The sequence below is a fragment of the Bos indicus genome, chromosome 1 (assembly GCF_029378745.1).
Source record: "Bos indicus isolate NIAB-ARS_2022 breed Sahiwal x Tharparkar chromosome 1, NIAB-ARS_B.indTharparkar_mat_pri_1.0, whole genome shotgun sequence".
In the NCBI taxonomy this organism is placed as follows: Eukaryota; Metazoa; Chordata; class Mammalia; order Artiodactyla; family Bovidae; genus Bos; species Bos indicus.
This window is the reverse complement of record NC_091760.1, coordinates 44,751,165-44,774,681: the sequence shown is the minus strand read 5'-3', so window position 1 is coordinate 44,774,681 and position 23,517 is coordinate 44,751,165. Positions and strand designations below refer to the sequence as shown.

Sequence of the window (23,517 nt, the reverse complement as noted above, 5' to 3'; positions counted from 1 at the left end):
TACTTCATAGATGAAGGAAGCAGGGCCCAGAGAGGTTAAGCATCCTGACCAAAGTTGCAGAGCAAGTTTGAAGTTGATTCCAAGTTGGTTCTCATTTTTTTTTTTTTTTTTTTGCGTTGTGGTATCTTTTGTAGGTAGAAACATTTCTTTAGTTATTCCACATAAGCTGATTTCATTTGGAAGAATTGAAAAAATTAAATGCTTCAATATATATTTTATAAAAATTTCAAACCCATATCTGGGAGCTGGTAACTGTTCATAGCAGTACCCCCTTATCTGTGGGGGATACAGTACAAGACCCCACTGGATGCTTGAAACCTTGGATAGTTCCAAGCCCTACGTACTATGTTTTTTCCTATACCTACATACCTATGATAAAATTTAATTTATAAATTAATCACAGTAAGAGATTAACAGTAATAACAAAATAGAACAATTATAACAATATGGTATAATGAAAGTTATGTAAATGTGGTCTCTCTCTCAAAATATCTTATTGTACAAAGTTAATGTCTTTTCCATTTTAATTAAGTACTTATCACACACTGGGGCCATAATTTTTATAGTTTGTAATGTGACTGCAAAACTTGCATGGTTTTCTTTTTTCTTCTTCACAATTTCATAGATAGAAACTTTGTTTTTACTGTAGATCTTAGCAGCCTCAGCATGTTTTTCTTTTTTCCTTATGAAGTCAAGAACTTCCCCTTTACCATTTAGAAGAAACACTTTATAGCTCCTCTTGTGCTGTGCTTAGTTGCTCAGTTGTGTCTGACTCTTTGTGACCCCATGGACTGTGGCCTGTAAGGCTTAGGCATATCCTAATTACCAGTATAACTGCTCTGGGGCTTTGAGGTCATTATTGGGTAAAATAAGTGTGACTTGAACACAGCACTGAGATACCACCATGGTTGATCTGATAACTGAACCGGCTCCTAAATGACTAACTAATGGGTTAAAGGGATGATATTAATACTATCTTGGGTGGGTTGGAGCAAGAAGGCACAAGATTTCATCATGCTACTCAGAATGGCATGCGATGTAAAGCTTATTATGAATTGTTTATTTCTGGAATTTTCCATTTGATGTTTTCAGATGGTTGTTGACTGTAACAAACCGCAGAAAACAAAACCATGATAAAGGTGGGGCTACTGTACGGGTATCAATTGTTTCCATTACCTGTGTATTTAAATGGCTGATATAAGAGAGACTGGCTAGAGCAGTATCTCTCCAGCAACTGTTTAGGTTCAATCCCAGCTCTACCACTCCACTGGTTGGGCAGCCTCAGGCAAGCTTAATTTCTTTGCATATCTGTAGCTATAGTTCCTGTCTATAAAGTGGGCATAATAATTGTTACTGGGTTGCTGTGAATAACTGAACCACAGATGTACTGTTAGAACAGTGCCTAGCACATAGTGATATGTACCTGTTTATTTCTATAGTGCCTAGGTACAAATGAAGACAAGACCAGCGTACATTAGAGTTTGTTCTCAGAAGTTCTCATCTTAAACACTTTTGTAAAAATAGTTTCCCAAAGAAAGCATCACTTAATTCTGTAGTCTCTAGATGCAGTAACTCAAAGTTATCACTAGATGGCGACTGTGATCCACTATGACTTGAGAAGAAGTCGGTTTTAACAGATGGATCAAACCCTGGAATTTGTTTTCTGTGCAGGGCAGCATTGTCATCTCCGGCTGCCCCTTCCCCACAAGTTGGCCCTTTAACAGAATTGTTACGGTCAGCAAAGTCTGCCTTCCGTGGCCACTCTCGGAACGCACCCACAGGCACCCAACCTTCCTGATGGCAGCTTCCCAGAAGCCTGGGTTTCCTTGCTTTCACCCTACCGTGAACTTGCTCTCTGCCAGGTGGCGGACAGTGTCAGGATATCCTGTGCTAAGAAGATTAATCACTGGTCTTCAAAGTGTGGGATACCCCCCACCACACACATAGCAGCCTCAGCGTCACCTGGGAACTTGCTAGATATGCAAATTCTGGGGCTCCCTCTCAGACCCGCTGACCAGGAATCAGTATTTTCATAAGCCCACCTGATGATTCTGATCTCTGCTAAAGTTCGAGAACCACTGAGATGAACCAATATTTAGCATCACTTATAAGTTGGCACTGAGTGGGTCCTCAGAGACCATTTTGCCCAATTCATTCATTCTACTAAGGAGAGTGAGCCCAGAGAGTTAAATGACTCGCTGAAGACCACAGGGTTAGTCTTGGGGCAGGGCCAGGGCTATGGAGTTGTGTCCCCCAACTTTTCCCATGACATGCTTCACCCTCTTTCCCCTTCAAAACTGAGGTCACAAGATACACATTCTAGCCTCATAATTACTTACGAAGACAAAAAAGGCACTTGTATATTTACACAGGTGTTAGTTCATTCATTTAAATAGATGTTTCTATAGGGATACATGGAGAAGGCAATGGCACCCCACTCCAGTACTATTGCCTGGAAAATCCCATGGACGGAGGAGCCTGGTAGGCTGCAGTCCATGGGGTCGCTAAGGGTCGGACATAACTGAGCGACTTCACTTTGACTTTTCACTTTCATGCATTGGAGAAGGAAATGGCAACCCACTCCAGTGTTCTTGCCTGGAGAATCCCAGGGACAGGGGAGCCTGGTGGGCTGCCGTCTATGGGGTCACACAGAGTTGGGCACGACTGAAGCGACTTAGCAGCAGCAGCATAGGGATACAAAAATGTGTGTGCAATGCATTGAGTGTGACGCATTTCCAGTTTAGTGCGTACGTGTGTGTGTTAGAGGTGAGAAATCAAGTTTAAAAAAAAGTCACGATTCAATCGCTAGAAGAGGCATATTACAGGGTACCTTGGGAAATGAGTGAAAGCAACTAAGTCAGGCACAGGGAGGAGGGGAGACAAGTAAGAGCAGGAAGTTTCAGAGCTGAAGCTTCCGCCAGGGGAAGTAGGGAAAGGACATGTGGAAAGAGGCAGCAGCACGCGTGAGGACATGGGGCCATGAAAACAAGAGGGGATCTCAGGAGTTTGGTTTGCTTGAGGGGAAAGGTGTGTGTGGAGGAGCTAGTGTGTTGTAAGTAACATCTGTACGGTGACTACTATCTGACACTGAGCGAATGTTAACTATGTTCCACACACTGTACTAAGCATTTTACATCTATTATTGACTTAATCCTTAAACAGCTCTGTGAGAATCTACTCCTATTCCCATTTTATGGATGACAGTAGGATTGCATGCACTGTTGTATTTTCCTTACAATCAAGTGTTACTATTTCAGTTTCTTAGACAAATTTAGAAAAAAGAGCCTTAATATTTACTTGTTCCAGGAGAATCTCCATAATGTCTAGTATGTATTTTTTTTAGGAGGGGGATGAGGAATATGTTTTTAATACATACAATTTTATTATAAGCATTCTTTCGTAAATGCATAAAATCAGGAGGATTTTTACACTCTTTTTAAACTCTAGGAGTGAATGTTCCATTATTTTTTGATCTACCAGTAATTGTGGGAGTAGCCAATTTCTCATGGTAACAAACAATTTGTATCTGAAAAGTGGCAAAGAAAGTTTCTTTCAATTATTTAACTCACAGAAGAGAGGAAGCTGAGTAAGGAGTGAGGGATCTGGTCTGAAATCATTGGCTTTGTTATGCTTTTGGTTTTTACTTTATAGGGATTCACTGGAAATGTGCTTTTAACATATGATATGAATATTAGTCAACATTAGTATATTTTCTTTCTTGCACAGGAATAGCCACAACTAAACTATCAAGTTCTGGTAGCATTTGAAATACCTAGCCTTTCTTAGGTGCTGCTGCTGCTGCTAAGTCGCTTCAGTTGAGTCCGACTCTGTGCAACCCCATAGACGGCAGCCCACCAGGCTCCTCTGTCCTTGGGATTCTCCAGGCAAGAACACTGGAGTGGGTTGCCATTTTCTTCTCCCCTTTCTTAGGTAAGCTTCCAGAAATTCCTAGATACTTTGGGATATTTTTCAGTAATTTCATTTTTTCCTGAGAAAATTCTTATGCTCCTTAGTTTTCTCATCTGTAGAATGTTGGTAGTAGATGAGATAATCTAGAAGGCCCCTTTCAGCACTAATGGTCTGTGGATTTACAATTTAATGATTAAATGGCAGAAGGAACTCATTTCTGAGTTTTCTTTGCAGTTAAATTTTAGTGTTGTTGTTATAAAAGAAGTTAGCTGACCAACTATTTCTCTATGAATACTTGAAATGGAAGCCTAAAACAGCTCTGTATTTCACTATTTTTAGGATCACTATGATCACTATCCTGCTCAGAGATATGATTGTATAACATATTCTCACATGACGTTTTACACATCTCAAGGTCTAAGACTAAGTCCAGCTGGTAGACACCATTAGAAATGACTGATAGCCAGTTTGTTTTATAGAAGAGGTGCGCTTTTCATGATGCTCTGGTTTTCTGGTTGCTGTAATAACAACTTTGAGCTTTAAGTGCACATATTACAACCTTGATCTTTATACTCATGTACACAGCTGAGGGGAAACTGCTTTCTTAAGAAAATCTAGAAAATCCAACCTAGCTTTTACCTTCACTATCTAGAGAAACTGAAAAATAGTTCACAGGATGTTTTATTTTGAATCAAAGGAAGGGCAACAATGCCTCAAAAGAAGAACCTATAAAATATATAATTATTTTACAATTTTATGGTTGAGAACAAAATTTGCATTTTACACCAGCCTCTCACCAAGATAATTTTGTTTTTCTTATTTGCAGTCATTTTTGGAGTTGATTACAACTTTTCTTTTCACCTATTATAAAAGCAGTACATGTTTATTCAAGAATTATTATAAAAAAGTATAAATAAGGACAGAAATATCTAAAATTCTGCTACCCAGACTTGGCTAGTGTTACTGTTTTTATTTCACTTCAGGTAAGCATGAACATTAAGAAATTGGTAACAATTTGAAATCTTAAAAAATATTCTATGTTATTAGCTTACATAGACAATTTTTATTGTCAGCCTTCAAAGGTAGCATTTTATTTTTATTGTATAAAAACTTAAAACCTTTAGTTTTCACTGTTTTGTGATTTTCAGTGCCATTTTGCTTTAGACCCCCTTTTAGTTTATTTATATTCATTTCTTATTTTTCCAGAAAATATTTAAGGTTGAATTCTTCAAGTGGTTATAACGACTAGAGGAAAACAAATCTCTGAAACTCATATAGTTATATTTTGTTTAAATGGGACCTTTGCTTTGTAAATAATAGGTAAATTTTAACACCTTGGAGAACGTTGTTGTAAAGATTTCTATTGTACCATTAAGAAACCTTCAGAAAGTGAAGAGTAATTCCTCCTTCATATAATCTTGTTTATAAGTATGTATGTTTCAAAAGGCTTCCCTGGTGCAAAGCAGGAAATGTGGTTCGATCCCTGGGTCGGGAAGATCCCCTGGAGAAGGGCATGGCAACCCACTCCCATATTCTTGCCTGGGAAACCCCATGGACAGAGGAGCCTCGGGGGCTACAGTCCATGGGGTCTCCAAGAGTTGGACACAACTTAGTGACCAAACAATAACAACTATTTTTCAGAAACATGTTCTACTCCCTTGTGCCCTCTTTGAATGCTGATTTTTGATCTTATTACTCAACATTACCTTATATTCTAATATTGTCTCTATAGCTCATATTGTGACTTCAAACAGCATGGAAGTAAGAGGCAGTAATACTTAAGAACTCTGTTTCTTCTCGTTGTTGCTAATTTTCAAATCTCTAAAGGAGATAATCTTGGTTTAACTCTTAATATAGTGCCCAAGGCTACATAATAAATACTAAATAGATGTTAGTTTTCAATAATTTGAGCTATTTTGGTTTATTTTTACTATATGTATTTTTCTGCTAAATAAGAAATTTTAATTTACCATTTTTCCTGAGGACTTTCACTTAGATTTTTCAAAACAGAAATAAGCTACTTCTTTAGGGATTATATATAAAATATCTTAAAGAGTTGATAGGAGGAATAAAATATACTACATTTTATAATAAATTTATATATCATTATTATTTTACATTACTTGTATCACCTAATTGCCCAGCGTCTCATTCACTCATAATGTTAATGGGAACCCATTTAAAAATAAGCTGTGCTTCAGAGTCATAAATATAGTTTATACTTCTTTCCAAGGTATGTTTACTCTAAGCTTTCCAAACATTCGGCAAGTATAAAATGAGGCCTTTTAATAAATGAGCAATTTGAGGCATCGACTAATAAGGTCTGACTTTTTCCCTGCCTGTGGAAGATGGGTGAGAATGACTAAATCATTACTCCAAATCTATACCGCTCTGTGTTTGACAGAATTTTTGGAAATTAGTCTCAGCCACATCACGGCAGGTGTATAAAGAAGTCCAGGACCGTGAAGTCCACCCTGTGGGCTCTGAACAAGGAAATCCTCAGTCCAGCTCTGACCAACAGAAGCACTGTGAGCCATGTATGTGACTCGACATTTTCTAACAGCCACATTCAAGAAGTTAAGGGGACAGGTGAGATTACTTTTAATCATACAGTTTATTGAAATGAAGATATAAAAATATTATTTTGATGTGGAATCAATGTAAAAATATTAATGAGATAGTTCACACTCTGATTTTTTTGTTCAAGGTCTTAGAAATACTGTATTTTATACCCAGTGTATGTCTCGGTTGGGACTAGCCACACTTCAAGTATTGTATCACCACCTATGGCTCATGGCTCCATACTGGACAGTTCAGCTTTGGAGGTACTGCAGCAAGGTAGTGTGGTGCATGGGAAAGGAGACAAAGACCAGCGTGGAATCATCATATATGTCTGTTTCTGGCCCTGACATTTGATATTGAGATGAGAAGTGATTTAGTGTCTCTGGGTCTCAGATTTCTACTCTCTATAACAGGGATTGTTAATAACTGCCAGACTCCTCTTAGGATGCTGTGAGGAAGATTTAAATAATATATTGTATTCAAAAATGCTGTGTAAGATCATAAAGCACCAGGCATATGTAAGGCATTATAGCTCTCTTTTATTGTAGATTTACTCTCATGACTTGCCCAGGGCCACATTCCCAGTTGGTAGGAGAATCAAGGATAGAATCTGGGACTTCTGATTTCTAGCCATCTGCTTCAACTAAAGGCTGTTCAAGACATGCTAACTTTATTTAAAAAAAATTAGGAAGGAAGAGAGTGGCAACAATAAATAAATTACATATTAGATGGTTAGGGTCTTCTTGGACACTGTCATATGTTCTTCAGTAAAATTATACATTCAGAATATTTATAATACTTATATATCAGCACTACAGCCATCAAGGACTGACTTTATTACTGTCATGTAATAGAACCATACGTTCTTTAGTGTTTCAAACAACTTCTAAATTGACCTGTGGTTTCCCCACTCTATTTATCTCCAAAATATAGTATAACCACAAGAAAACCCTTCTGTACTGGGCTTGATTAATAAAACAGATATGGATCAATTTATCAGGTTTTCCATGGATATTTTTGGTTACAGATGTAACTCATTAATCCACATGTGTGAGACACCACCTCTCTAGTGTGAGTCCAAGAGACACATTAATCTCTGAACAGAAAGTGGAAATAATTTAGTTCACTTCACCATATTATTTGGTGCTTACTGTGCGTAAGACACATCGAGTATTTTTAGGGAACAAATGGACTTTGTTTCTATGATAATCGTTACTCAGAAATACAGTCTTCAAACTTGAGGAAAAATATGGAGCCTAACAAACTTTCTATGATATATGATTCAGGAATCTATATTTTCAGAAGATATAAAGATGATCAGAAATAAAATTCCAGATTTTCCAAAAAATAATTTAAAAAGTTATGTTCTTTACTTTTGGAGGACATGTAGCGGATTAGTTATTATGATCTATTTCCCTAATTGTAAGTCTATTATAGTTTTCATATTTAAAATTTTAGGGTCATTTTCTACATTTGTTTCCATGAATTTCTTCCTAGAACTTAAAAACCATATAAAATATTTAGCTTTATACTATGTGAAATGACTAAATATACTTAAGCATAAGCCAAGTTCATTTTTGCTGAGAAGAACGCACTCAAAAAGTTCTTTATTTCCTTTTCAGTCAAAATTCTTTCTTAAAAATGACTTTTGTCTGGTTATTATTATTTTTTTTTACTAGAAAACTATTATAAGCTTCCGTTCTGCCTGAACTGATGGCTACACTGAATAAATATAATTTTTATTTTCACTTGTTGAATGATTGCTGTTGATCACTGAGTGAAACCATTTATTGAACAAACTACATTTTCTTGCTTTTGCACCCTAGTTTAGAAACAAAGTTAAATTTTTTAAAAGTTCAAAAAAATGTATTTTTGATATTTCCATCATAACTTTATAACTTTCCTTTCCTCTTCCCTATAATAACCACCTTCTGTATTTTTTTGATTTACTTGAACATTATTATTGTGATTTTTCACTGTGTGAACCCATCAATGCCTTTGGCAGCAAGATTTTGTTACAACAAATCCAGAAGTAGCCGAGCTTTGGTTGGTTCCAACAATTATCAAGTTTCTCTGGGTTGAGTTCAGAACCTTACCCTGACATTATGAATGTAACCCACATCATGCCTCCTTCTTCAGCTTCTCCAAAATATGTGATTGGCTTGAGTTCTACAACCTGTTGCTTAAGTGAGCATATATTTTTTATTCAATGGTTTTACATTATAAATATTTCATTCAATTAACATCTGGCCTTGATGGAATGCAGCCAAAATAATTAGGGGTACCTGCAGTAAAAAATGTGATACATTAGGAAAATGAATAATGTATTTGCATTTCTCCAGGAACTCTGAATAGATTCATTCTAGAGAGGATGTGGTCATGTGGCATTAAGTATAGGGCTAGATGCTGTGTTTTTCTTTTTGTTCAAGTGCACCTTCAGCAACAACACAAAAATCTGAGGAATCTTAACTCTTCATTCTTTAAATTACTAAATAAAATTAAATAGACTATAAAAAGCCATTGTACTATTAAATAATAGGAAACATTGAGTTGTGTGTCCAAAAGTCACACTTAAGACCAGGCAAGGGTAATAAGCATGAGATGGCTGTGGATACTATGAGATAATGTCTACTTGTCAGAAATGGATAGAATTTTTTTCTGTCAAAGTTCAAAAGTTAATGATTTACTTTATATTTTAATTGCTTCTACTGAGAGATCTATTAAGGAATAAAAGAGATTCTATCATGCTGTTATTATTTTTCACTGTTGATATGTTCAATATTACATATGAATAAAACTATATTTGTTACACCATGCACTGTTTCATACATCCTAGACTGTCTTTAGGAAAATTTAGTACATGTCACTTCAGTCATCTGAAAGGAATCATTTCTTCATTACAACTCATAACTTTAAACTATAAAGTATCAGCCAGAAAAAAAAAAAATTGGCACAATTAAGAGAAATTTGATAATGGTAGAAAAGCACATACAGACATGACTGGGAGATGATAAGATTATTTTAATTTTCCCATTTGCGCTAGAATTATTTATTTTACAAATCTCCAGATCTTTTATTACTTAAAACCCTCTGCTGAATCATGAAAAGAAGCTTAAGTTAGCAATTTTCTTCTGCAAAATCTAGCTGCTAGCATCTGGTGAACACTTGGATACCTAGTCAGGTCCTATGGAAATGATTATTTTAAGACTCTATTCAGCATGCCTGGGCTTAAAAATCAGCTCAAATCACACTCTGCACATGTATTTTACTCTCAGGGATTTTAAAACCTGGCATTGGTAGCGATGGTTTCAAGGCTTTTGCAGTGGAGATGAGGGTGGGAAATAGGACAAGCAGGCAGGCTGGACACCCCAACAGCCCCCGTGCTCCCTGAACAGACAGTGACTTCTGCAGATGGACCCACAGTGCCTGTGGGCCACCAGCCACCAGGCCACCGTGCCCCCATGGCTTCTCACACTTACATTTAGACTCGCCCGCCTGCGGAATCGAGCACCGCTGTCCTCGCTTGTGCCTCCCTGTGGCACGTGTGGGCTGGTTTCCGTCTCTTCAGATGCTGCTCCACTTCCAGAACAGCTTCTGGGGTAGAAAAAAAAAAGAGAATACTTTTACTCAGTTGGAAAGACAACAAGAATCTGGATTATTATCAAAGTGCACTGTTCTGGGATCATAGGAGAAATTACATTATAGCAACGTATAAATACACACTTCAATAAAAGATGCTGTTATGGACCAGAATTTAAGTGCATATTTAGTTGATATTAGAGATATTTGTATGCTGATTCAGAGAGAGAATAATTTTGTGCAATTCTATGTATGCAAATAGGTGCTTATTTAATTTTAAACACTTACTACCACATATATAATTTTTATCCAAATAAACATTTCTTGTATATGTTTATTGCTTTTCATGGTTATATTATGTGCTAGGTTCCCATTAATTTAATTTCTGTTAATACAGACTGCAGGTAATTTAGAAAGGGTGAGGGCAATTGCTACAGTGGGAGGAAATTTATGGAAGTAATACCTCAGGGAGCAATGTTAGGTTAATTTAAGAAAAGGAATCTCTGCCATCAACATATTTCCATCTAATTTGCATACAATAGTATTTGAATTAGAAATTATTCTCTATTTTTTGTCAAATCAGGTCTGGTAGAACTTTAATTCAGCAGCACTTTCAGGTTTTTGTTTGAGATTTTTAATTAGAGTATACTTTATAAACCATCTGTAATTTAGACTTATTACAAGTTGTATGGAAACTTCTCCCCATTTAATCAGAATTTCAGAAATTTAACTCTGTGTTTCACATATTAGTCTCTATTTTGTTTTGGTACATTTCACAGAGACTTTTTTAGGAAATATTCTTTATATTTGTTGTTCAGAAAAAGATTTAAGCAGGGAAACTTTAGACACTTAAAAAGATTTGAAAGCCAGGATTTGTTGATTAGGAAATAAATGCAGAATTGGGTTTCTAATTTAGAATTTCTGCAATATGACATAAGTGATATATTCTAAAGCAGTGCTATTCAGTAAAACTTTCTGTGATAAAGGAAATGTTCACATTTTGCAATGTTCAATATGACAGCCACTAGCCAGAAATGGCTATTAAGCACTTGAAATGTGGCTAATGCAATCAGGGAAGTGAATTTTCAGTTTTAATTTAAATTAATTCAGATTTAAATATTCACTTGTGGGTAATGGCTACTGTATTGAAGAGTATAATTCTGGAGTTTACATGTATTTTGTATTGAACACAAAATGAGAAAGGACTTGAATGGTTCTAGCTGCTGAAGGCCTATGTTCCCCAAACACAAGGCCCAGGCTCTGATACCTGAGCTTGTGCCAGAAGAGTGGACCCAGCAGCATTCTGAATTTCGGCTCAACCTGGGGATATTCTGACATAAAGTTAAAATTTGGGTTAACCATAGATGATTTGAGAATACTTTGTGTATAGAAACTGTGGCATCTCAAGTGATCTCCCATAATAGAGTTCAGGCTGTAAATGGACTTAAGGGCTTGACTTTCCCAATCTACTGTTTGTGTGGTATGCCTGACAGGCAGTGGAGACAGATATAGAAAAAATACTCCATAAATATAGCTGCCTCCATGAAAAAGAAACTCTCCAGATTCAAACTAGATCACAGGAACAGGCTGGTAAATACATTTGTGCCTCTCCCCAAATCATTCTTCTCTAAATATCCATTGAGCGCTACTATGCAAAAGGCCCAATGCTTAGTGCGGGAGATAAAATGTTAGAAAAAAAAAAGATATGAAACTCCACCCTGTGATTAACTGCATTAGACAATAACATTTTTCCCAATGTTTTCTTCTTCCAAAATTCCTTTTTCTTTTCCTGAATGTGGTGAAAAGAAAATAGGAGAAAGACACACAGGATAAATAGAAACACTGAAGATTGTGATTATGTGTGTCATACATCTTATTCAATTTACTTCTTTCCACACAGCTTTCACAGTTCCATACTGAGATGGCAAAACCAGGTTTTGAAATGTACCATTGGAAACAGAAAATAACTGAACAGATCTCAATCTAAAATTTTAGAGCATGAGATGACCACCATCATTTAGCATTTATTAAGTCTTTACAATATATGTTAACAGAGTTCTTTCCTTTCTGTTAGCTAGAAGAATGTCCTTTAAAATAATTGCTAATTAAATGCTGTTATGGGAGGACACATTTTTTTTTTTTGCTTTGCCACTTAGAACACTGTAAGAAAGAGTGCTACAATCACATTTATGAAATGAATACATTTTTTCAATATTTGAGCACCGTTGCAACACCTGATGGGAACTACTAGCTACACAGACCAAATGTAGCTCATTGTGTTTCAGTTCATTTTAAAAGAATGAACCTGAAAAGTGCAAAGAACTAAACAAGAACTATTTAGCCACACTTCCCTCACAGAAGCAAGGTCTGATGCTGTAAAGAGCAATATTGCACAGGAACCTGGAATGTCAGGTCCATGAATCAAGGCAAATTGGAAGTGGTCAAACAAGAGATGGCAAGAGTGAATGTCGACATTCTAGGAATCAGTGAACTGAAATGGACTGGAATGGGTGAATGTAACTCAGATGACCATTATATCTACTACTGGGGGCAGGAATCCCTCAGAAGAAACGGAGTAGCCATTATGGTCAACAAAAGAGTCTGAAATGCAGTACTTGGATGCAATCTCAAAAACGACAGAATGATCTCTGTTCGTTTCCAAGGCAAACCATTCAATATCACAGTAATCCAAGTCTATGCCCCAACCAGTAACACTGAAGAAGCTGAAGTTAAACGGTTCTATGAAGACCTACAAGACCTTTTAGAGCTAACACCCAAAAAAGATGTCCTTTTCATTATAGGGGACTGGAAACACCTGGAGTAACAGGCAAATTTGGCCTTGGAATACGGAATGAAGCAGGGCAAAGACTGATAGAGTTTTGCCAAGAAAATGCACTGGTCATAACAAACACCCTCTTCCAACAACACAAGAGAAGACTCTACACTTGGACATCACCAGACGGTCAACACTGAAATCAGATTGATTATATTCTTTGCAGCCAAAGATGGCGAAGCTCTATACAGTCAGCAAAAACAAGACCAGGAGCTGACTGTGGCTCAGACCATGAACTCCTTATTGCCAAATTCAGACTGAAATTGAAGAAAGTAGGGAAAACCACTAGACCATTCAGGTATGACCTAAATCAAATCCCTTATGATTATACAGTGGAAGTGAGAAATAGATTTAAGGGCCTAGATCTGATAGATAGAGTGCCTGATGAACTATGGGATGAGGTTCGTGACATTGTACAGGAGACAGGGATCAAGACCATTCCCATAGAAAAGAAGTGCAAAAAAGCAAAATGGCTGTCTGAGGAGGCCTTACAAATAGCTGTGAAAAGAAGAGAAGCGAAAAGCAAAGGAGAAAAGGAAAGATATAAACATCTGAATGCAGAGTTCCAAAGAATAGCAAGAAGAGATAAGAAAGCCTTCTTCAGCGATCAGTGCAAAGAAATAGAGGAAAACAACAGAATGGGAAAGACTAGAGATCTCTTCAAGAAAGTCAGAGATACCAAAGGAACATTTCATGCAAAGATGAGCTCGATAAAGGACAGAAATGGTATGGACCTAAAAGAAGCAGAAGATATTAAGAAGAGATGGCAAGAATACACAGAAGAACTGTACAAAAAAGATCTTCACAACCCAGATAATCACGATGGTGTGATCACTGACCTAGAGCCAGACATCCTGGAATGTGAAGTCAAGTGGGCCTTAGAAAGCATCACTATGAACAAAGCGAATGGAGGTGATGGAATTCCAGTTGAGCTATTCCAAATCCTGAAAGATGATGCTGTGAAAGTGCTGCACTCAATATGCCAGCAAATTTGGAAAACTCAGCAGTGGCCACAGGACTGGAAAAGGTCAGTTTTCAGTCCAATCCCAAAGAAAGGCAATGCCAAAGAATGCTCAAACTACCACACAATTGCACTCATCTCACACGCTAGTAAAGTAATGCTCAAAATTCTCCAAGTCAGGCTTCAGCAATATGTGAACCGTGAGCTTCCTCATGTTCAAGCTGGTTTTAGAAAAGGCAGAGGAACCAGAGATCAAATTGCCAACATCCGCTGGATCATGGAAAAAGCAAGAGAGTTCCAGAAAAACATGTATTTCTGCTTTATTGACTATGCCAAAGCCTTTGACTGTGTGCATCACAATAAACTGTGGAAAATTCTGGAAGAGATGGGAATACCAGACCACCTGATCTGCCTCCTGAGAAATTTGTATGCAGGTCAGGAAGCAACAGTTAGAACTGGACATGGAACAACAGACTGGTTCCAAATAGGAAAAGGAGTACGTCAAGGCTGTATATTGTCACCCTGTTTATTTAACTTATATGCAGAGTACATCATGAGAAACGCTGGACTGGAAGAAACATAAGCTGGAATCAAGATTGCCGGGAGAAATATCAATAACCTCAGATATGCAGATGACACCACCCTTATGGCAGAAAGTGAAGAGGAACTCAAAAGCCTCTTGATGAAAGTGAAAGTGGAGAGTGAAAAAGTTGGCTTAAAGCTCAACATTCAGAAAATGAAGATCATGGCATCCGGTCCCATCACTTCATGGGAAATAGATGGGGAAACAGTGGAAACAGTGGCTGACTTTATTTTTCTGGGCTCCAAAATCACTACAGATGGTGACTGCAGCCATGAAATTAAAAGACGCTTACTCCTTGGAAGGAAAGTTATGACCAACCTAGATAGCATATTGAAAAGCAGAGACATTACTTTGCCAACAAAGGTCCGTCTAGTCAATGGTTTTTCCTGTGGTCATGTATGGATGTGAGAGTTGGACTTTGAAGAAGGCTGAGAGCCGAAGAATCGATGCTTTTGAACTGTGGTGTTGGAGAAGACTCTTGAGAGTCCCTTGGACTGCAAGGAGATCCAACCAGTCCATTCTGAAGGAGATGAGCCCTGAGATTTCTTTGGAAGGAATGATGCTGAAGCTGAAACTCCAGTACTTTGGCCACCTCATGCGAAGAGTTGAGTCATTGGAAAAGACTCTGATGCTGGGAGGGATTGGGGGCAGGAGAAGAAGGGGAAGACAGAGGATGAGATGGCTGGATGGCATCACTGACTCGATGGACATGAGTCTCAGTGAACTCCGGGAGTTGGTAATGGACAGGGAGGCCTGGCGTGCTGCGATTCATGGGGTCGCAAAGAGTCGGACACGACTGAGTGACTGATCTGATCTGATCCCTCACTCTCTACAGCAACTGAATAATTAAATGTATGGTTAACCTAAATTTTTAGATGAATTTTAAGGACGGAAAGGATTAAAAACTATATTAAATGAGTGCAGCCAAAATACATAGTACTTCAAGCATCTAAAGGCCATACAGTCATTTCTCTGAATATAGTTACTGATAATGTCCTTAATATTGTAGACACACAGTATGAAAATAATTTTTAAAAATGAATTACAAAGCAATGGAAGAAATCACAAAGAAGAAAGAAATTAATATAAGTACTTAAAAATCAGTGGCTCTTTAAAAACATTATAAGCAAATAAAAGGTGAAGTGGAATTTGTTTTAATCTTTAAAATATTTAATCCTTATGCAAGTTTGAAACAGTCACAGATTGTTTAACCCACCTCTGTGTTCCCTCCCAGTTAAATCTGGAAGGGTTTGTGCCTGCTTTGACCAATGGAGCACAGTGGAACTGACACTATGTAACTTCTGAGACTGGGTCATGAAAGACCAGTTGCTACTTTGTTTCTAGAATATTTTCTTGGAATTCTGAGCCCCCAATTAAGAAATCTGACTGCCCTTAGGAGCAGCCAGGTTTAGGTGCTCCAGGGACAATTCCAGCAGAGCTCAGACTTCTTTCTATCCCTGCCATGGCACTAAATGTGTGAGTAAAGCCATGTGAGGCCCTCCAAGTCAGCCAATCTATCAGGTAAATAAGCCAAAAGAGAGAAAAAGCTCCCAGCTGAGACCCATAAAATTGTGAGATACAATAAAATGTTGGTTATTTCAAAGCCACTACATTTTCATGTGGCTTGTTATGCAGCAATAGAAAACTGGAGCATACCCGCATGTGTGTGTGCTATTTTTACAGTAAAAATTTAAGAAATTGAATGTAAAAGACACCCTGTGAAGTTGTTTGAGAAAATTGACAGTCAATATCCTTTGTATAGAAAGAGCACTTATGAGTTATCAGGGGAAAGAATTGTAACATTGTGTTAAAAAAATGAGCAATTAAATGAACACAATTCACACACAAAAAAACAAAAAGGCTAAAAAAAATGTAAAAAATGTTCAACCTAGTAAGTAAAGGAAATGTTAATTACACAATGGAATTAAAATTTTGGTTATCAAACTGGCAAAAATAAAAAAAATTAAACATTGGTTTGGGTAAAGTGGAGTGTACATAGTACAAATTTTCTGGAAAATAAAGAAATATGTTCAGAGTTTAATGCAGTGAAGTTGGTCATTCATTTAGGACCTGTTTTTGCCCAAGGGCAAGGAAAAACCAGAAACCTCTGTCTCACCCTTTAAACTGGGACATGCCAATAGATACAATTACTTGCAACCTGTTTCAGCTCAAAACTGGCCTTCTGTTGAGTCTGAATTTTGCTGGTGGTTTAGTCGCTAAGTCGTGTCTGACTCTTGTGACCCCATGAACGTAGCTCACTAGGCTCCTCTGTACATGGGATTTCCCAGGCAAAAATATCAGAGTGGGTTGCTATTTCCTTCTCCAGGGGATCTTCCAGACCTAGGGATCCAACCACCGGCTCCTGCACTGCAGGCAGATTCTTCACTTCTGAGCCACCAGGGATTCCCAAGTCTGAAGTATGGAAAACATATAAGGCAGCTCTTCTCTTTAAGTCCAAGCTTTAACCTCCAGCAAGACTTGTTGAAGCTTTCTAATTAAGGGGCAGCAACACCTGCGGTGTGGACGGCAGCTATTGAAGTAATTCCAGGAGGGTGAGACTGAGTTTGCAGAACTGAGCGCTGTTTCCTGTGATACCTTCCTCCTTGAGAGTAAATTCAGAGATAAGGACAGAAGGGCCTTCCTCCTTCAACAAACCCGGGTTCGGGTCTTGGCTCTACATCATTCCGTGAAAGGCCTTTGGGCTACCCATCACGTCTGCAAAGCTGCCGGCCTGGGACAAAGAGACACAGGAGCTTTGTGTTCTGCTCTGCAACATCAGGGCTGGCAGAACAAAAACTCCAAGGGGTCTCCTCGGTCTCCTGGGTGATGTCACTGACAAGGGAGGAAGCATTGGGGTGAAGATCCAAACCAAGGTAAGGGGGGAGAGACCTTTGAACTTTCCGGAGATAAGAAATTTGTTGTTTATGAAGCGAAACGGCATCGGTTGCCATGATTTTAGCCTTCGGCGGCGCAGAGGCGCGACCCCGGAACGCGGCATGGGGCTGGCTGAGCTGCTTCAAGGCCAGGAGCCTCTCCCTGGTCTCAGGCTAGCTGGGCCCCGAGACGGCGCACCGTCTGACAATCAGAGGGCCCAGGCCTGCAGGCGTTCTTCAGGGGCTCCTGACCCGAGTAGAAGGCTTTTCTCCATCTGTAGAATCCATGCGATGTCAGCAGGTTAGGGCCCGGGGCATAGCCCTCAAAGCCCAGGTCAAAGATGCTGGGCCGCGTCTCCAGGATGCCCGGGAGCATGGCTTCAGCCGCAGATTGGTACCCAGGCTTCTCACTACACTTCGAACAGCCTCCTGTGGCTTGTTCTACCCGATTGAGATGGTCACGTTGTCTTTCCATTTCCCGCATTTCATCTGGCTCCTGCACCTGAAGGACCAGGCGGCCCCATAGCAGTTCTGGGCGCTAGGGGATACGGGAGGCTGACACCTTCCTGTCAGCCTGTATAAGGACCACCGGCTTCTCCTCCTCAGACCCCGGCTCTGGACTTACTGCCCTCACGGCCCCTCCTGCCACAGCGTGGCCAGCCTCAACTGCCCTCACTTTCCCTCCTAATTTCCTTACGCTTATGCGTAAGGAAACTCTTCCATAGTTCCAATTGCATGAAAAATGGATCTACTTTTGCTCTGCCGACAAACAGAGCAGATGCGGTGAATTTTGAAAAAGTCTGATCCGCCATTCAACCGCTTAACACCCCTGCTCTTGCACCTAATAGCTCCCCTCAGTACTTAGCCTGCCAGACACCTCTTTCCATGGGATTCTCCAGGCAAGAATACTGGAGTGGGTAGCTGTTCCCTTCTCCAGGAGATCTTTCTGACCCAGGGATCCAACCGGGGAAGCCCAAGAAAATGGGAGTATATAGCCTATCCCTTCTGCAAGGGATCTTTCTGACCCAGGGATCCAACGAGAGTCTCTTGCATTGCAGGCGGATTCTTTACCAGCTGAGCTACCACGGAAACCCCACAGCACTTAGATCAGATCTAAACTGCTTTTCTCACTGAAAGGCCCCATATAATTCTCTCAGCCGACCTCCCCATTCCCCTACACCTCTTTCCCCTTTGCCCTTTATTCTCCAGCCACACTGGCCTTCTTCTTGTGGGAAATATCGTGCTGGTCCCCGTCTTCAGGCCTCTACTGCTCCCATGTTTGGAATGCTCTTCCTGCAGAACCCTGCATGCTGGGCTGTTCATTTAAATCTCAACTTACAGGTCACTTCTGCAGAGAGGTTTTTCTTGACCATCTAATCTAAAGTCAGCCACTCATTTTCATGTATCTCTAATTCCCTTTCATCACACAGTAACCCTTGTACACTCCCTACTTCATCGTACATATTATCCGTTCATAGTCTGCCTCAACAGCAACACTTCCTCTCTCTCCACTCTCTTTGAGAGCAGAGAACTCGTTTCATTCTTAGTAACATCCCTTGCCTTCCCTCACGGCTCAGTGGTAAAGAACCTGCCTGCCAATACCGGAGATGTGGGTTGGATCTCTGGGTCAAGAAGATCCCCTGGAGAAGGAAATGACAACCTACTCCAGTATTTTTGCCTGGGAAATCCCAGAGACAGAGGAGCCTGGCTGGGCTATGGTCCATGGGGTCACAAAAGAGGCAGATGTGGCTTAGTGCCTAAACAACAAACAACAACATCCCTTGTGATTGGAACTAGGATGGGCACACGGTAGGTGATTCATAAATATTTGCTGGATGCCTTGCAAATACTTTTTGTACATTTGAAATACAAAACTTAGCAGTGCAGAAGATACCGCATTTGAAACCATTAAAAAAAAACCTAGACATTGTATGTTATATGGGCATTTTCCAAAGCTTTGATAGTTCTGATTAAAGTACATTGCTTCAATTTAAAAAAAAGAAACAGCCAGCACAAGATCACAACATCATAAAATCATTTCAGGACTGTGATGAGAGCTCCCCTGTCAAATTAGATATTTTCAAAACTAGAGCACCACTCAACAGGCTCCTTGCTTTGACTTGAAGAATGTGCACCTCCCACCATTTTTTTTTTTTTTTTTTTTTGCTGCTGAACATATGATTTATTCACTGGGTAAGGAACACGTCTTGAAAAACTTCCCTTTCAGCACTTAAAGTGTTGAAAACAGAAGTTTCATCTTTTGAGGCTGGTTTAATACAAACCTCTGGAATGAGGAGATGTCTTACATGTCCCCTTGAGTGGATGAGAGTTAAAGCTGTCTCTCTTGGTGTTATTCTTTCTGGAATTGCAGGAACCTCAGTGGCTGGGTCTCAGTGGCCAACTATGATTACAAGATTCTACAGAAATGAGATCTGTTTCTATAAAATTCATGAGAAAAATCTGAATTGCTATTTATAAATAGGCCACACCATTTCAGAAGTGATATAACATTTGGACACTCAAGCACAAGTTTTGATATGTGTTTCAACATAGCCTATCCCTACCAGTTTATAGTTTCCTCACAAAGCAGGCAGGCCACATTCTTATGATTCTTGAAGGGATGGGAAATGCACATTTACTAACATGTCCTTTGGGCCAGTCTCCTTGCTAGCAGTGGTTGCACAGACTCATTTAATCCTGAGAAGTGTGCAACACGTGAGTGAAGGTCATGAGAAGAGACCGCCTGTTCTCTCACACAATATTAAAGAAGATTGATTAGTCAGGAATCAGCAAAACAGAAGAACTGCCTATTCTTATCCCACTGACATTATCCCAGGGTTTAGTTCCAAGTTTTTCAAGGGACATTTTATTTTACTGTGCTGATTCATGGCAGTTGTCTGGAGCATGGAAAATGTTCATTGATTTTATAGTGTTATTAAATTGGGCACAAGATTTGCATAGGAACTGTGTATTTGAGTGGTTTAGAAATGCCAGGGCTTTAGAACAACAATTGGATAAGGTGCCTTGAGGTTCCTGAAAGCTATTTTCACAGTCCCACAGAGTGGTACATCTGATTTGGTTTCATTAATAATGTTTGGAGAGCTGGAGGAAGCGGTGGGCAGGCCATTTCCCTTTCTCCACCCATCTGAAGGAATGCCTTCATCCTTCAGCTAACTTTTTATAAAAATTTAAGGTTATATGTCTCAGATAAAACAAGGATTGTTAAATTTCATATCTACCGAGACAGGATTAACTCTGAATTAATGACTAAATCCTGATAAGAGAGAGGAAAATAAATCTCCTAAGGTTGTACTAAGCCACCACTGAGGATCTGGATTGTAGATAACTGGCCTTCTTTTAAGTACCTTGCAGTTAGAGAGACACTCATTTTCCCTTTTTTTATAAGACGCACATTATAGTCACACAGTTTACAAACACACAGTATACTTCAAAGAAGCCAAGTATAAATGACCTGGTAGAAAAGAACATTGAAAAGATCTAAAGATCCAAAGTATATCTGAAATTCCTACTAGTTTGGAATAATGAAGGATGAAGTGAGAAATTAACACTTCTATATGCAAATAAATTTGAGAAATAGTGACTCTAGACAACTGGAGAGCAGAAGGTTCATTGGTTGCAATCTAAAATTAGGTTCTCATGATGCAATTTAAGAAGAGAAGTAGTCAATGACATTGACAAGAAGTAGTCAATGAAATTTTCATTGTAGGTATATCCTCTTGACACTTGCTATTGATAAAAACATATCACCCTTTCCTAGAAGTTCCTCATCCTTGCTGAGAAATTATAGCCCCTTCAAATGAAACTGTTAGATAAACTTTCAGACAGGATGAAATATTAGTAATATAATGGCGATTCAAGGTATGTTCAGAGGTCTTCTAAACAACTGAGTTCAAGAAAAAGACTAAAGCTGTGTCTTTGTAAGGTCAATATTCAAGGAAAATCTAGCATGGAGTCTCTTTTCAGTTATTCAGATATTTTGCATTATATAGCAATGCTTAAATTGAACCAAAAAGTGCAAAGTAAGTGAATTCGTTTGTTAAGGGTGACAATATTTTGAAACTTTGCATTCAATCATCTGGTCATTTGCATTATGATTCATTAATATTCATTAATATATTCATCCATATAATTAAATAATTGAGTAATTTATTAATTAAACATCATACATCATCTAAGATGACCTGTGAAGTGATTTGAGGCAAGTGAAAAAAAAATGCCTTGGGTGAGTAAAATTTGATTTAGTTTCACCTCCAGTTAAAAGTGGATTTATTCTTATCGAAGACTAATTGATGATACTGATTCAATAACAGCTAACAAATTAAAATGATGCCCCCCAAATAAGCATTTTATGTACCTTTGAAATAAATGTGGAAAACTTCAAGTGTCCCTTAATAGTCACTTGCCTGTGGAGTAACTTTGGTGCAGACCATGGTAGAAAGAAGCAGGAAGGAGAAAAAATGTGCTCTGCATATTTGGGGTGTGGACGAGGTTCTGAAATACTCCAGACAAAGATGGCAACCCAACTCTCAGGACATCAGAATGTGGCTGAGCTCTATTTTAATGGGAAAATACTGACTTCAGTGTTCTTGATTATAGTTTTTTGTTTTTGCGTTTGAATGTGATGGTTCCTCTTACTCCCGTAACAATCAAACATATTGCCCATAATCCAAGGTCAAGTTGGATTTCCAGAGATAACCTTCTCAGAAGAATTGCTCTAAATTAAGCTATAACTCAGCAGCAATAGTAATACCTATTAGTTATTGAGGATGTCTTATATGGCAGGCTCTGTGCTCAGTATAATTTATATATATATATATATCTTATATTATTTAATCCATACTATGATTCTACAAGAAAGCAATCTCTTATATTTAAGATAATTTAACATCTCAAATTAACTCATTACACACACACATATTTTGAAGATAGAGTTTATGTTTTACTCCCCTTTCTCTCCCCAGAAAACAAGTGGCTCAAAATTGGTACCTAGAAAATATTGATTGAATTAAATGAAATGTCAGTCCTTGTGCTTTTCCTGAGGGATGGGCTTTTATCAATCATTTTGTCCTTTGATGTAGCTTTGAAGACTCTTAAGGATGAACAGGCATTGGAAATATTTAACCCAACCACGAAACATGGATCAACTTGTCTCTGTCTTCTTGGGTTAATGAGGAAGGCTGGCATAAAGTAAGGTTGAAGGGGGATTGTGCAGGGATTGGTGGGAAGGGAAAAATACTGATTCTGGTGAAAATATCTGGGTTGTAAACATAAAGAAATAAGAAAGCCAAGAGACTGGACTTGACAGTCTTCTGTGGAGGGTCTTAAATCTGACAGATGATGCTCTGAGCTGACAGCATCAGCAAGACTGTGTTTATACACAAGAGGAAGGAGGGTCATGGTGTTGGGAAAGCTCTCAAATGAATAAGGTCTTACTTTCTCTACGTTTCACACCCTGGTTTATTAGATTTTCCAGTTGTTGATTGGACGCTTGTCCTTACTGCTCAGTTCCTGATGGCCCCTGACTGTCCTTAGGGCTTTGGTGTGCTGCATATCGGAAGATTATGGGATGACATAGAGTCTAAGAACCGAGTCTTAGTCATCTCCCTCCTGCTTTGATCAATCCATGTAGTTTGTTGATTGATCGAGGATCCAGGCATGCCAGAAATTGTCACTGTCAGGCACAGTGTGCGTGTGCAGTGTTTTGCAAAGCAAATTAAACAGACTCCATGTGTCTCCTCCAGGAGCTCACAATAAAAACCAGACAATAGATGTGTGAACACAATGGGGCACACAGATGCTCAGCTGTATAAACAAAGAAGTACAACAAATTAGAGAATTTTGGTATGAACTATGAGTGCAAGTGCTCTTGTTTGTGCTACGGAAGTGAGGGGAAGTTCCACAAGTTGCAGAGAACTTGCTGAAGTCTGTATGAGGGTAAGGAGCATGTGGATGATGGTAAAGGTGAGATCACCCTGCTTCTTTCAGTTAGGAGGGAAACAAGTGTTCCTTTGCAGTGGGGGGAGAATTTTTTTTCCTTCCCAGGTACTTGCTCTGAAGGCATGTGTATTTCTACTTAGGTCTAGGTTCTTCTAAGAGATTTGGTTAGAAGGAAAGTAAAAAGTATTAAGCAAGGAGTAGCCTGCCAGAGAGATTTCATAAGCCTTCTTTCCACTGGAAACCAGGCTAAAAAGAAAAT

The 23,517-nt window shown here is 38.8% G+C and overlaps 1 protein-coding gene across 1 annotated transcript in view; it reads right to left on the bottom strand.

Annotated features, from left to right (window-relative positions):
• COL8A1 (collagen type VIII alpha 1 chain) overlaps positions 1-23,517 on the bottom strand; it is a 171,708-nt gene that overhangs the window by 51,866 nt on the left and 96,325 nt on the right. The window contains exon 2 of the mRNA XM_019968899.2: positions 9,951-10,065. Within this exon, the coding sequence (XP_019824458.2) occupies positions 9,951-10,065 (115 nt within the window). The remainder of the gene's footprint in view (positions 1-9,950; positions 10,066-23,517) is intronic.